This window comes from Callorhinchus milii, unplaced genomic scaffold (assembly GCF_018977255.1).
Source record: "Callorhinchus milii isolate IMCB2004 unplaced genomic scaffold, IMCB_Cmil_1.0 Scaffold5, whole genome shotgun sequence".
In the NCBI taxonomy this organism is placed as follows: Eukaryota; Metazoa; Chordata; class Chondrichthyes; order Chimaeriformes; family Callorhinchidae; genus Callorhinchus; species Callorhinchus milii.
This window is the reverse complement of record NW_024704746.1, coordinates 26,120,111-26,136,092: the sequence shown is the minus strand read 5'-3', so window position 1 is coordinate 26,136,092 and position 15,982 is coordinate 26,120,111. Positions and strand designations below refer to the sequence as shown.

Here is a 15,982-nt window from a genome sequence, read left to right as displayed (position 1 = left end):
CATAGCACGCCACAGTTGTTCTGAAAATATTTGGCTTTCTGCATTTATATTTTCCAAAGGTAATGTGAGTATCCAGTAAATACTTTCCACTTGTTGGCTGAACTCCTGCCAACAACTGGCGGCAGGGAGTCATCCCCCTCAGCTCCTGTTAACCCTGCAAGCCAAAGCCCTAATGGGTGGGGTGGACCTAGCTGGATAAGCAGCGGGAAAGCAAAATCAATGGCAAATTACACGGTTTTAGCTTGTTAAGACTGCGGCAGTCACCCCAACGCACACTCTGGGCTCCCCCCAAACCTTGGCTCTTGCCAACCTGCGCCTAATATTCTTCGGAATTAGGTAAACAGGATGTGTCCCTCCAGGAGGGGAGAGAGAGTGCATTCCATTCCAATAATCTTCGCTGGAATTTCATGGATGCATGGAAATCTCAGCTTGGTTTGCAGACTCTTAAGCATGGTGATGGGTTTCCACATGCGCCAGACACCCGGCTGACCAAAAAAAAATCAACAGAACTCTGAAAGAAAGTTGGACAGGAGAAACTCCAGGAAAGTCAAATGGATCACTTCACTTTATTGATTTCACAACTTCAATGCTGAGACAGCAAAAATTACCCCTTTTAAATTATTCAGGTAGCAGTGGTTAGGAACATTTTTTTTTACACAAAATTGATTCTCTGTTAAGCACTGTTAAGGAAAACACTATTAAACGTTGCGCTCGTTGTATTCCTGATTAAAATGCAAAGGAGTTTCCGTACCGCTAAGTGTCCTGAGACTGTCAAAGTGCTATGTGCTTTCATCTCACCTTTTCACTGTAATTTACAACAGTTAAATTTAGACGGGATGGGGGGGAGGGGGGAGGGCCAGTGAACTATGAAGTTAATGACTTCTAAATCTAAAGTTCTGAAGTTGTATAGAAGCCAAATCAAACTGCTGCTAATGTAGTTTTGTTCTAACCTTGAAGCGCTTATTTGTTAATTTTCCCACCACCCATCTTCAATGTTTTTGTTGCTTTCTTTACTCTCCCTGTTCTTTCAGCCTCTTGTCCTATTTCTGAATTTATCATTCTTTAATACGAGATCTTTTCTCTACAGTTAACATTCTTGTTAAATCAGCAGGAACACTTCATAAAAGCTAATGTAATGAACTTAATTTACAAAAAATGTGCTCGCTAGTGACTTGTATTCTATGTCTGGAGCCCTGCGGTCTGAATGATTCTTGCGATGGCTGAATCCAGGGGAAACTCACAAATCAGGTCAGCCAACGGACTGAGGAAATGTGACCACATTAGCGGGCTTGAGCTCCCGAGTGAGGTTGTGAATTGACCACATTTAGTGCATGACCTTGAGGTGAGTTTCCACTGGAGTATCTAATGGTGCTTGTAGTTTATTTAAATGTTTGTAAAATTGAGCCATTCTGAAAATATTGTTTCCTATGAAAATTGGGTACTTTTTTTAAAAAAAAACAAATCTCCCAGACGCACTTCTGATTCTTTGCTCTTTGTGTGTTCATTTGATTTTTGTTTGCCAGTGTACTTTACTTCTGATTGGTCATGTGAGCAATCTGTTTTAAATTCAGCACCTCTCTCCCTCCCCAACAAATTGTGGAGTTTTATGTGACTTATCTTTTAGACTGATATTATAAGGCAGTTTAGCAAGATTGGGAGCAATGACGTTTAAAATGTCGTCTTAAATAAAGAAAAAAAAGTTGTGGAAAGATTGATTGTACAAATCTAACTTTATGGAGACTTGGGGGGAAAAAAGAACGAGAGAAATTGATAGTGGGCGAGGAGACTTCATTCAAATCCAGTACAAAATTCAGGTTGAATAATTCGTTTTTTTAAAAAAAAAACTGCAGTTGCAGTTTGGTTCCACTCTCTAATATGGTTCCATGATACAAATTTACGGTGAATTGATGTCTGTCAAAGAATTGGCTAGTGTGAAAAGCAGACCAAATGTCACACTAGAATTATTATTACCAAATAAAATTGAGCTTAACTTAATACATGTGGCATTAACGTAAGTGCAACAACTTCATTTTGGGCGGTGAGGCAGAAGGGTTTAATTCTTATACTTGTCATGAATGCTCAATCCTAAACACGAGATCCTTAGTCTGTTCACAGAACCGTAAATTTTAAGAAAAATCTTAAGTAAGAATCATCTTTGAGCCGTTTATAATTCAGAATTATTTAATTCTGAATAATTTAGTCCAAAAAAGTATAGTTGAATTGCAATATTGATTTGCAACTGTAGGAAATAGTTTGACTTAATTAATTTGCCTTATCTAATTACAACCTGCTCTACTTTGCTCTCAATAGTGCTATTTTAAGTACAGTAGCCTTTTTAACATACTATTATGGCTTACCATGATCTTGAATAAAACAAGTAAATTTATGGCTCTACCTATAGAAAAGCTACATATTGCCCTTCATAAATATTTCTACAGTTCCCAAAGATGTCATACTAGATTTTTTTTTCAAAAATCGCTTGACATAATAGTCTTTGAATAAACTTTTGAACACCATGCATTCATTCTATCAAATAGTTTTGTTGTCCAAAGTTGTTTGTTCTCTATTAAGAGAATATTAATGTGCACTTCAGCTAGTTGCAAGTTTTTCTATTTTAAAACCTTAAATACACACACCGAGCTGTTGCATTCAGATAGTTGGCCTTTTGTTTCAGCCATTGATGTCAAATCATTGTTTACTTCATATCTGATGTACTGTACAGTACTGAGCCAGATTTCAAAAGGCCTTGTTTGTACTTCATGTTCAGCAAATAAATGAGCCAGTGCAACTGTGAGCATGTAGATTTGTTTTGTTATGAACATTTAAACAGTTCTCTAGTTTTGTACTTTACACTATGTATTATATTCAAAATTACAATATGATTTTGCAAAATGTTACTTGTAATCTCTTTAATGCCCCTAAATAAAGTTGATTAGTAATGTAGATCATTAGTATAACATGGTAATACCTCTTCCAACGATTTTGTTTCATAGTGAGCGTCAGTGTGAGCTTCTCATCCCTCTTGCAACTGATTTGATTGGTTTATAAACCAGGATAACACTAAAATAATAATAATCCTTGCATTTGATATAACACCTTATATTCCAGATGTCTCAAAGCGCTTCACAGAATACACTAACGTGAATTGCATATTTTGTGGGTGAAACGCGGCAACCAATTGCGCTCACCAGGGTCCCTCAAACAGTCGTGGATTGAGTGACCCTGCATTAAATTTTTTTTTAAATAAAATTTTTGAAGGGATTATTACCCCCACTAATCAATAACAACTGGGTTCCTACTTACTGCTGGTAAACAGAGGCTTGTGGGGTAAGGAAACTTGCCTCAGGTTTCGCGCTGCCCGGGAATCAAACCCAGGTCCTCTCCCTTGCGAGGCAAGTGCTCTAACCACAAAGCTATAGGACTCAAATGAATTGACTCGCTACAGTTGATTAGATGGATAGAGTTCCAAAGGATGGTGTTAGAGAGGCTGAAGGCCTGACTGTCGATGATGGGGCAGACAGGGTGGGGTGGACATAGAGATACGGAGCCTGCTTAGCATAAGACAGATAAATATAGAGTGAGCAGTCACAGAGATAACATAACTTCATTGTTTTCTTCACCTTTGGCTGACAAGGCAAGTCTCGGTCCCAGAGTTCTGGTTAAGCCGGTTCAGCAAGTTGACTGGAGGAGTGTGTGAAGTAAACTTTGCTCCAGCTGGTCCGTCCAAGAACACAAAGTAGGAATATTTACTAGAATTGGTACTATTCATGTCTTTCCCCCCCCACTATACCCCCAAGAGCAGAAACATGTTAAAGAGTATTATGAGCTTGCCAATTGGTGTTTAAGTACCTGCTATTGCCTGATTAATGTCACCAAAGTAAAATTATCTTAACATTTATCTTCATTTTTGTAAACAGATCGCTGTTAATTTGTTCCTTACCTCAGTGCATATTGACATAGAATGTTGTATTACACAAATGTCCCAGTCAGCCGAGCTCGTCTGGTGTTTATACTGTATAAGCCTTCACCATTCCTAATCCTCTATGTTCTTCATGCATCAAGTTTCCTCTTAAATTTATTATTCATGCTGTTTTGCTCTAACCTGTTTTCAGCAGAGTTCCACATTCTCATCAATCTGGTCATCCTCCCGCCCCTACCCTTCCTGCCCTCCACCCCAACCCCCAGCTCAGGTTCAAATCCCTGAAATCCAGCGCTTTGGAGCATCCTCCTGACATGAAAGTTACTACACAAACGTAAGTTGTTGTGTGTAAAGGTGTCAATCCCAGATCCGTTATTGACTTCTATTTCATTGTAATCTGCATTGATCCAAACACATCTACCTTTTTACTATATTCTCACACAAAAAAATAAAATCCTAATTTCCTTTGCTTAATCTCTCCCTTTAATTGACTTCCTTTCCAAGTAGCCAAGTCTCTGTGAGACTTCCCTTCTAGAATCCAATTTTGTTCTTGAAAATAATAATTCTTGCATTTGATATAGTGCCTTATGTCTTTTTGAGATGTCTCAAAGCACTTCACACACTGTAGTGTATAGTGAATCGACTATTTTGTGAGCAAAACGCGGCAGCCAATTGTGCACAGCAATGACCCACAAACAGTTGCTAAGGTGCTATATCAAATGCAAGGATTATTTATTTATTAGATACATAAATTGAGCAAGTCAGTTATAATGATCAAAGCTCAGTAAAGAACTCTGAGCATTGCACTTCGAACTCACTTAAATGGAACTGCAACTGATCCAATTTTGTCCAGTTTGCCTCCATGGTGCTTAAAAGAAACATAAGTACACACAATGCCACTAATAGAATGAAATACGTCACTAAACCCTTTTACAGTGAAATTATTGTCATGCATTGTGTTTGCTTTGAAATGTACATAATAAAACAGTACAAAGACAAATTAGAATAATTTTTTTTACTAAACAAGAAATTTACAGAATTTTTTTTCCAGATAAGCCATACGAAAGTCACAAACTTAAAAGCTTACTTAGGCGCTATGTTTGACAGCAGAGACACAAGGTTAGTGAAGCTTTTTTTTCCTCCTCCTTTATTAACTGAGTGAACGTCTAACCAGCCAAGCTGCTCAAACTACAGCACATAAACACTTACCAGACTTGGCCAAAAGGAGTGATCTACTGTGTACTAGTAGCTGCGTTTTAAAATCGTCTTCACGTCACAAAATACAGAAGAAAAGCGAAAAAAACAAACTTACACAACACCAGCAGCTGACAGCCTAACTTCATTCACAGTGCTAAGATACAAACATTGCAAGTCATTGCAAATCAAACAGAGGTATGCCACTGCTTTCAAATCAAACTGTGGATGGGGAAGAACAGACAAAGCAAAGTGGTATACATCTAACCTTTGCTCATGCTTTCATGGTGAATTCAGAACGTGACCAATATTCCCTAAATGTGCACTTAATCCCCAATAATTTTAACTGTCTGGGTTTGTGTGTTCTGCAGTTTTCTAAGATGGGATTCTTTGAATATAAGGAAGGGTGAAATCTTGGCGTATCGGGAGTTGTGAGGTGCATTCAGCTTTTATCTTGAATATCGTCTCATTACGTGGCATGTAGCCTTGTCCATTGTTTGGCTGAAAGGAAAGAAACATTTAAAAACATTTTTTTCTTAAAGGAAAGGTTATTTCAATATTATCCACAAGTGATGTACAATCTTTTCTTGATACTGTATAATATATTTTACCTTGATACTTTACAATATATTCTGTGAAGCGCTTTGAGATGTCTCAACCATGTGATATGGTGCTATATCAAATGCAAGGATTATTATATTACTTTCTATAGTGAAGAGATAAATGAGTCGCTTTTGGACAGCTGGAATGTCGAAGGGAAGGGAAAAACAAGGCTAATCATCAACTTGCTAAGTACTGTTATAAAGAACAGAATGAACAATAACAACAACTTTCATTTATTGTAAAATGTCATGATTGGGCACTATATCAAATGCAAGGATCATTATTTTTATTATTACCCATCACGTGGGACAACAATGAGGTCAGATGCTGAGCAAGGGATGGGGTGGCGGGAGTGACCATTAGTGTGATTTAGCTTCACGACTGTGGAAAATTTAATCAAAGTGTTTTGGTCCTTGTGATTGTGCTCAACAGCCTAGGATTAAGCCTGGAGTATGTACGTGGTGGAAGCAAATTACACCTCCGAAATCCAAGAATAAACACTCCTCCCCTAGAATTGTCATGTCCTTTAACTAAGGGTGGTCCCACTAGCTGGTTTTGCCCCCTCCCCCCCCCCCCCCCCCCCCCATTTTATCCGGCCCACCCACTCTCTCCATAACCCGGAAATGTCATGTTTCTGGAAGGGAAACACAACAATATTGCTTGTGCGGCCTGCAGACGTTTCTCAACTAGGGTATAATAATAAATAATAACAATCCTTGAATTTGATGTCTTCGAGATGTCTCAAAAAAGGCATCCGGCCCTCAGTAGCCAAAAGATTCCCCACCTCACCCTGATCAGCAAAAAGCAACAGAAAATCCTCAGACTTTACCAGTTTCTATGGCTTTGGCCTCATTGCTCTTCCACTGTTCAGCTACATCATTTGCTAATGGATCATCAGGATTTGGGGCACTTAATAATGCCTGGATTGATAGCAGCACTGTCCGAATTTGCAAAGCTGGAGACCATTTATCTGTGGAGTGAATCAAAACGTTACCAAGTTAATAATTACATTGGTTTATACAGAACTGAGCGTCAAACTATAAAATGCAGAAATTTAAAAACATTAACAACAAAATTACATTTACACGGCACCATTCACAGCGGGAGGATATCCCAAGGCGCTAGACAGTCAGGGATTTGGACCTGAGCTGGGGGTTGGGATCAGGAGGGGTGGAGGGCGGGGAAGGTGGGGGTAGGAGGGTGGCCGAAGGCGCGGTCAAAGAGGAGGTTCTTGAGACGGGCTTTGAAGGAGGCGAGACAGGAAGTGGGGCAAAGGGACAGTGGGATGGAGCTCCAGAGGGTGGGGGCAAAGAGGCTGGAAAACAAATGTACCTTTCAAAATGTCTAAACAGATTCTGCCCAGCTTGTCTACATTTGGATGATAGATTTTGGTCATGAAGCGTACTTTAGGAGCTGCCATGGGATATTCTTCTGGCAGAAATAGTTCAAGTTTAAAAATCCCGCCTTCAAAAGGGGAGTCCTGGGGACCGGCAATAACAACATGAAAGTAACGAGCATTATTCTCGTCTGGCCGTGCCTGAATCCCTGGCACTGGTTCTTGCATCAAGCGAACAGTTTCCTAGAAAAGATTAAAAATAAAATGCCAGTCAGCGATACACATGTGACATGACATCTCATGTACCTTTCCCTTTAGTTATACTAACAACCAAATTATCAATGGCATTCACAACTATTAAAATATGCCATATGTTTAATTACAATACATTTACTTTTCTGCAGATTCATTCAAAGATATTAATTCCTGAATCTTTAGACTTTCTGAGGGATCAGATCCACAGTATATTAGTGTACGAGTTCCTCTATAGGATCCTTTCAAATGTACAAATTAATAATAATAATCCTCACATTTGATATAGTGCCTTATCACGTCCTTGAGACATCTCAAAGCGCTTCACAGAATATACTGTAAAGCGGAGGGAATGTATTTTGTGAGCGAAACCCGGCAGCCAAATGCGCACAGCAGCGTCCCACTAACCGTCATGGATTGAGTGACCAAATTATTAGATATAAATTATGTTGTATAGCTGTTAATGATCGTCTCAGCCAAAAGGAAACGTTGCAGTAAGATGGCTAGTAGCTCACTGTACTAAATGACTACATCACATCTGATGGGGTATGAACACACTTACAGTTTTAAGTCTAACATAGCGTTTGGCCACTTTTCCATTGTGCAGCCATACATACACTGGTTACTGTATTTGTGAGTGAATGTTGAAAACTCATTCACTTGTATGCTGTTCATTTTATTGGTGTTTATTTGGAAAATAGACATTCTAGCGGCAGTTTAATTTATGGGAGACATTTTGAAAAGGTTGTTATACGGCAGCTTACTGTTACAGCAGAGCACAATATTTGAGCACAAGAGCACTATATACATTCCCACATTAGCTCATCCAAATAAATAAAAAGAAATTGTATTTACACAGCACTTTTTACATCTTCACAGTTCTCAGATTCCACATAAATAAGGTGGTACAGTGAAAGTACATGTAAAAGGCAACAGTAAATTGTGTAGGTTGGATGATGCAGTTGCAATGAAAATCTATGAAACATTTACACTAAATATTGTTAGTCACGTCCCACTTGGGACAAGTGTGAGAGCTTATAGTTCAGCCGCTTTTACGCCAAACCAAAATGTTAGCACGTGCCCTCCTCGCCAAATCCTAAACTTTGCAATGACACCCAATATGTTTTAAGAATGCACAACAATCTGCAGAAGATGTTTTCAATGCCTGAGTGAAATGCAGAAACAAACTGAAAACTCACAAGACTCTGTAGTTGCTATTAACAAAGCATATGCTGAGCTCTTGCGGCAGCATCAAGTACTGCAGCAGAACTGATTTGTCAAACTCTAGCTTGGATCAAACATCCCCTGGTGACTGCAGTCTGTGCTACAGACACTCCAGTCTTCAAGTCAATTGTCAAAAAGATTTTTGTCTTAAAGGCAGACAAATTATTCCAGATGATCAGAAATGCATACATTTGGATATGGGGAAATTGAGTAAATTGATACACTACAGGAACTCTCTCTCTAATTTTTTTTCTTTGTTTCTTACCCCCACAGTGATATTTAGTGACTTTTCTTCCATTATAGATAAGTGGAGTCTTGTAGTTAGAGCACTCTTCTCACAAGCGAGAGGACCTGGGTTTGATTCCCGGGCAGGGAGAAATGTTAGGCAAGTTTCTTTACTCTACACACCTCAAAATACACTCAATCTATCACTATTTGTGATACACTAATTGCGCAGTTGGAGGCCACATTTTGCCCACAAAATATAGTCAATTCACTTTATAGTATATTCTGTGAAGCACTTTGAGACTTTCAATGATGTGATAAGGCACTATATCAAATGCAAGGATTATTATTATGATTATAATACAGTTCACAAGATGAAAAGGTGACCTTTTGCAGACCAGAGCATTAATCTGATTGTAGTGCAGGTCTAGGAAAACCATAGAAGACTCCAACAAATGTGCTCAGCTCATTGTACTGCCAACGGCATAGGTTCGGTGTTGCTTCAGAAACAGTGGAAGAGTGTATATTCTATTGCTTTCCACAAGGACTATCAACCACTTGCACAATGTGCTTAGGTAGTCCTGCGCAACTGATTATATTGCACTGAATCTTCAAACAATTACATCCAACAAAATAATCAAGCGCTGACATCAATATTTTAGTTAATTATGGAAAAACCTGTGAAAATCGCTACATAGTAGAGAATTGCAAATAAACAAAATTGCATTTGAAAATAATTCTAACCAGAGACACCTGAACAAACCATTAACAGATTTAGAAATGAGTTCAATAATTAAATTACACAAGTCAATGACTTTAATTGCCAGCGTCCATGTGAAAGGCAAATGTATTTTTGTTGTTGTTGTTAATGTGCTGCCAATATTTTATACAATATCCAACTCATTACTTCAAAAAGCTCAACCCAATCACTTCTACCAGCACTTTACCAGAGTTCAAGCTCAAATATTCTCACCAGGGCAAATGTATAAAGAAATCTATAACTCCATTGTCAGGGACTTTTCACGGATTAAGGAGAGGGAATACAAAAATGTCACACTGTTATGATTTACAGCTATGTAATGAGGGGGAAAAAAACATCTGCATTACATATGCTTAAACTGAAACTCCACTTAAACTTGTAGTGAAATCCACACGTCCTTTCTGGCAGGTTTCTGTATCTCCCCTCAACCAATTTTTTAAGGAATCAGAAGAAATTAATGAGGAATATTTTTAAAGTTTTAATAGCATGACACTACAAAAGCACAACATAAACAGTGCCAGCATTTACATAGAACTCCAACCTCAAGCTTCTTTTCTTTTTTCTATAAAACCTCACACCTGACAATGAAGATTCACACATTGGGATAATACTATACAGATTATTAATGCAGTATTAAGGGAGGATGTATTCCTGGCTCTGTCAAGGCAGTGCTTGTTCTGCTTAAAAAGAAAGATACACAAATATTGATGAACTACTAAATATTTCAATTTTTACTTTATTGTATATCCTGTGAAGCACAACGAGATGTCTAAACAATATCAGGTGCTATATCAAATGCAACAATTATTATTTATTATTAAAACTCTAACAAGGTACCACTACAACAATTGTTGCAATATTAGATATTTGCTCACACCTTGTCCCCAAAACCACATAATTACATTGATTTCATTTAAATGTTTGCATTCAGCAGCAAAAAGGTGAGACATTCCATTGTATGGGTTCAGAGTTTAATACAGGTGTGAGAAAAATAAAATAATTACATTGTACTAGTTCAAAACACCCTCCCATTGATATTCCAATACCAATTGAAATCACATATATTCTGGGGGATCCCACATATCTTGAAGGCCATTATTTCACTTCTTTAAAGACATTTCTAGAAGCAAGAAAACCACAACTGTGGTGAAACCCCAGCAACCGCTGGATACTATTATTATTCCTCGTCTTAATAATAATTCTTGCATTTGATATTGCGTCTTATCACATCGTTGAGACACCTCAAAGAACTTCACAAGATGTACTGTCAAGTAGATTGACTGTATTTTGTGGGAGGGATGTGACAAGTCAATTGTACACATCAGTGTCCCACAAACAGTCGTGGATTGAGTGACCAGTTTTAGTTAGGGGATTTGTTGGCCAGGACAAATGGCCTTCCTGAAGGAGAGAAACAGCAAATCTTGTCCGTACTTCCTTAAAATTGAAATGTTAGTCGGGTGCAAAGTTAAACTGAAACTTCCAGAAGCTTCTCCAGCCAAAGTGGAAACGCTGCCTGTGCACTTAGCTGACAGTGGTTTCACAGACAAACTACTGCGCTGAACGTGCACAGACCTGTCAAACACGGGTGGAGCACTGCTGTGAGCAATTGACTACCGCACTTCACCCACAAAATACACAGTCAATGATTCCAATTTACAGTATATTCTGTGAAGCGTTTTAATACATCTCACTGGTGTGATAAGGTGTTATATCATATGCAAGGATTATTTTTATTATTATACTTATTGCAGTTTAAACCTGGATTTAATGGGTCTAAATTGAAGGAAAAAACGACACATTTTCAGACAGAGAGGGAACTTCTCCCTATTTTTCCCCCGATGGTGACTTTAACTTTTCATTCATAATAATAATCACTGCGTTTGATATAGCACCTTATCACATCGTTGAGACGTCTCAAAGCTCTTCACAGAATATACTGTAAATATAGGTATATGTGTAACATAGGAACAGGAGTAGGCCATTCAGCCCCTCGAACCTGTTCTGCCATTCTAATAGATCAAGTAACATTAAATATTATGAAGTAACGTTACTCTCAATCTAAGACTGTTTGTGGGACATTGCTGTGCGCAATTGGCTGCCGCGTTTCGCCCACAAATATACAGTCAATTCACTTTACAGTCTATTCTGTGAAGCGCTTTGAGACGTCGAGAAGACGTGATAAAGGCGCTATATCAAATGCAAAGATTATTATTATACTATAAATATATATAAATACACACACACACAGAAATATATGGCGAACATAGGAACAGGAGGAGGCCATTCAGCCCCTCCAAACCGCTCTGCTATTCTGCGAGATCTCCCAAGTCACATCATGATGTAACATTATTACAGAGTGGAGTGACTGTGTATTTTGTGGGTGAAACGCCCACAGAGAACCCCCTCATTCTACCTTCACAAACCCCGGGCCCTCTCACAGACAGCTGTCTGTGTACCCGCCCCCCCCAGTAACAGCGAGGAGGAGCTGCTGGAAGCCTCTCCGTGCCGCTGGGCACCGGCTGCAGAGCCTCTGTGGCTGCAGGAGGCCTCCACCAGCGCCGCCATTTTCCCTCAACCGTGTCTCGTCCCCGAGCGGAAGTGGATCCCCGGCCACTTCATCTGCCTTTATTTTGCCTCCGACTCTCTTCCCGGGGCCGGGACACACGACATTAAGGGGCGAGGCGAGTGCGTACCTTGCTGATACGCTTGGGAAGTCCTGCCATTGTGTGCGTCTCTCTCTCTCTCTCTCACAGACTGACTGACAGACGCGCTTCTCTTCACCTTCCTTTCACCGTCCCAGGTCCACTTCCGTCTGTGACGCCCGCGCCCTTCCGCCCTTCCTTCCTTCCTTCCGCCCGCAGTGCCCCTCTGGGTAATGTAGTCCACCGGAAGTATCACGCCAGCTCAGCCCGGACCCGGAAGGAACTACAACTCCCGCTATGCACCGCGAAACTAGCACACGCCACGCACCGACCGACCAGCCGGACAGGTCCAGTGGGCGTCTTGTGGCTGTTGGTGCTGTTTAAGAGTGGAAATATCTGTCAACTGTCCCAATTATAATATATTATTATTAACTGCTTATTTATCGCAAAACACACAGTCACTACACTTTACAGCATATCCTGCGAAGCGCTTTGAGACGTCTCAATTACCAGATAAGGCGCTATATCAATTGCAAGGATTGTGATTAATGTATTATTACCTTATTACTCATTATTCTAACTGTCCCACTTACATTTCTGCCTATATCAGCAACGTCTTTGATTCTGTTTCATCGATTTTCATAATAATAATCCTTGCATTTGATTTAGCGCCTTATCACGTCGTTCGTAATCATCTAAATTAGTTTATATATATATGTTCACAGTATATATTGTAAAATGTATTTTGTGGTAAAATCATGGCACGTGGTATTGACTGCCACGTCATACTGTAGATTTCACACGTACACACATAAAACTCAATTTTCCAGATAAAATAGCCAAATCTGCTCTGATTAATAACTTTTCAAAGTTGTTAAAAACTGTGTTGAGAATTAAATAGATGAATAATCGACATCTTGGGACGTCCTCCTGACGTGTAAAGCATTAAATAAATGCAATTTGTTGTTATTGTTGAATATAGAGTTGCAGTTTGATTATTATTTAGCTAAGAAGATCAAGGATAGGTACAGTGATATAAATAAATATATATATTTATATAGGTATATATAGAATAGATATCCTGAAGTTATGGAAATATTTGGGCAACATTAGGTCAAAATGTTGTGGAACTTTTACTTGGAGGATTAAAAGCACATTTATATTGTGCCTCAGCTCAGACAATGGGAGTCGGGTCACCAGGATCCTGGTGCTGTGGAAACCATATGTGCTTTTGCTTTTAATGATCAATTCACCACTTTATTTCTGGCTAATTGCTGGGGAAGGGCAGGGGTGGGAGGCCAAAGCAGCAGAAACCATCTCCTGCAAAGACCACAGGTGAGAAACTTGGCAAGGTTAGAATGCTTGGATGGAAAAAGTTATTTATTCTTTACCAACATAGAATATGTCTGAGAAAATATGGATTTTAATAGCATAAAGGAAAAATAAGGAGAAACAACCTATTCAAAATTCTGGTTGCTGCTCAGTTTATATGCTGTTTTGAGAGGTGTGGTATTGTAGTTGACCTGGGAGTAAATTTAAAACAATTTGGTTATAATAATAAAATAATAATAACAATTTGGTTACTCAATCCAGGACTATTTGTGGGACACTGCTGTAGGCAATTGGTCCACAAAATGACAGTATATTCTGTGACCCGATAACACAACAAAATTACATCTGTAAAGCGCCTTTCACATCGGGAGTATGTCCCAAGGCGCTGGACAGTCAGAGTTTCGCACGCGAGCTGGGGGACAGGATCGGGGAGGGTGGAGGGCAGTGGGGGAACAACAACAACAAGATTCCATTTATTGAGCGCCTTTCACGTCGGGAGGACGTCCCAAGGCGCTGTACAGTTGGGTCAGGACCCGAGCATTGGAGGGAGAATGGTGAGGGGAGGGAAGGGAGGGAGCGAGGAGGGGTTAGAGAATCGAGAGCGGAGCTGAAGGCTGAAGGTCAAAGAGAAAGGCCTTGAGACCGGCCTTGAAGGAGGAAAGGGAGGAAGCGGCGAAGGCACTGGGGATGGAGTTCCAGAGCCTCGGGGCTGAGAGGCTGAAGGCCACCGATGGTCGGGCGGTTGGGGCGGGGGATGTGGAGCAGACCGGAGCCAGAGGGACAGAGGGTACGGGCAGGTAGGGAGGGGGATAGTAGGTCGGAGAGGTAGGAAGGAGCAAGGCCGTGAATGGCATTGTAGGTGAGGGTGAGGATCTTGAATTTGAGTAAGCAGAGTAATCGAAAGCACGGTCTAAGAGGTGGGTTTTGAGATGGGTCGTGAAGGAGGCAAGGGAGGGGGTGAGGCAGAGGGACTGCGGAATGGAGTTCCAGAGGGTGGGGGCAGCCAATGGTGGGGCGGGCGAGGCGTGGGACCTGAAGCAGGCCGGAGCCTGCTGAGAGGTATGGGGGAGCAAGACCATGGAGGGCTTTGAAGGTGAGGACCAGAATCTTGAACTGTATCCTCTGAGTGATGGGAAGCCAGTGAAGTCGGGCGCTATATCAAATTGCAAGGATTATTATTATCATTATACAGCATGACTGAGATATTATTTTAATGGTTTGACATCCGTGATTGTGTTACCATGGCATGCGATAATTGAGAAACTGAATCAAACAATTTTAATAGTGTAAAAAGATAGTTTACACTCTGCATAAAATCACTGAAGGGAGATAATTCATACCTTATAATTCATTCTGGCGTGTTTTATTTTAGCTTGAAATTGATACTGATCTGTAATTTACAGCTGGTGCTATTGGGGATCAACGTTAAAGAACATAGCAACACACGTCAGGTTAGGACGTCTAAATTACCGGCAATATTTGTGCCAAAGGATTTATTGAAAGCTGCTGGGATTTATCACATCGTACACATAACAGACTGCAGCCTCGCAGATTGGATGCCTGGCAACAAACCAACCATTACACAAAGTTATATGTATGTAAAGCAAGAGATTATCTTTCCAACTCTCTGGCCCTTCATTCCCACCCCCGCCCACAATAGTATCGATGTTAGTCAATGGCCACAAATAAAATTGGTTAGTCACTTTGTGGCTGTTTGTGGGGCATTGCTACGTGCACATTGGCTGCTGTGTTCGCCTACAAAATGCAGTCACAACAACAACAAAATGACATTTATAGAATGCCTTTCACGTCGGGAGGATGAGCATGGGGGAGGGGTGAGGGAAGGCAGAGAGGTGGGAGGGTGACCAAAGTCACGACTGAAGAGAAGGGGCTTGAGACCGGCCTTGAAGGAGGCGAGGGAGGGAGCGAGGCGAAGGGACTGTGGGATGGAGTTCCAGAGTGTGGGGGCAGAGAGGCTGAAAGCCCGGCCACCGATGGTAGGGCGGGTCGGGCGGGAGACACGGAGCAGCCGGAGCCCGATGAATGGAGGGAGGGGGCAGGTTGGTAATAATAATAATAATAATCCTTGCATTTGATATAGCGCTTTTCGTCAGGAGGACGTCCCAAAGCGCTTCACAGAACACACTGTAAAGTGAATTGACTGTATATTTGTGGGCGAACGCGGCAGCCAATTGCGCACAGCAATGTCCCACAAACAGTCGTAGATTGAGAATGACCAATGTATTATTGTTTTGTTTTGGAGGGATTATTATTAGGCTCTGTGTGGAGTAAGGAAACTTGCCCAAGGTTTCGCCCTCTGCCTGGAATTGAACTCAGGTCTCTCACTTGCAAAGTGAGTGCTCTAACCACTGAACTACAGGACTCCAAAGGAGTCAGGGGGTCAGAGAGATAGGAGGGGGCAACGCCATAGATGGCCTTAAAGGTGAGGATGAGAATCTTGAGCTCGATCCTCTGGGGGATGGGGAGCCAGTGGA

The 15,982-nt window shown here is 40.7% G+C and overlaps 1 protein-coding gene across 1 annotated transcript; it reads right to left on the bottom strand.

Moving 5' to 3' along the window:
- Positions 1–4,919: 4,919 nt before the first annotated feature.
- Positions 4,920–12,375, bottom strand: LOC103188865 (ubiquitin-conjugating enzyme E2 N). Its single transcript, XM_007909008.2, has 4 exons — positions 12,207–12,375; positions 7,049–7,295; positions 6,546–6,686; positions 4,920–5,614 (listed from the first exon to the last, which is right to left on the bottom strand). The coding sequence occupies exons 1-4, from the start codon at positions 12,234–12,236 to the stop codon at positions 5,583–5,585; spliced, it is 450 nt and encodes a 149-aa protein (XP_007907199.1). The 5' UTR covers positions 12,237–12,375; the 3' UTR covers positions 4,920–5,582.
- Between the last annotated feature and the right edge of the window lie 3,607 nt (positions 12,376–15,982).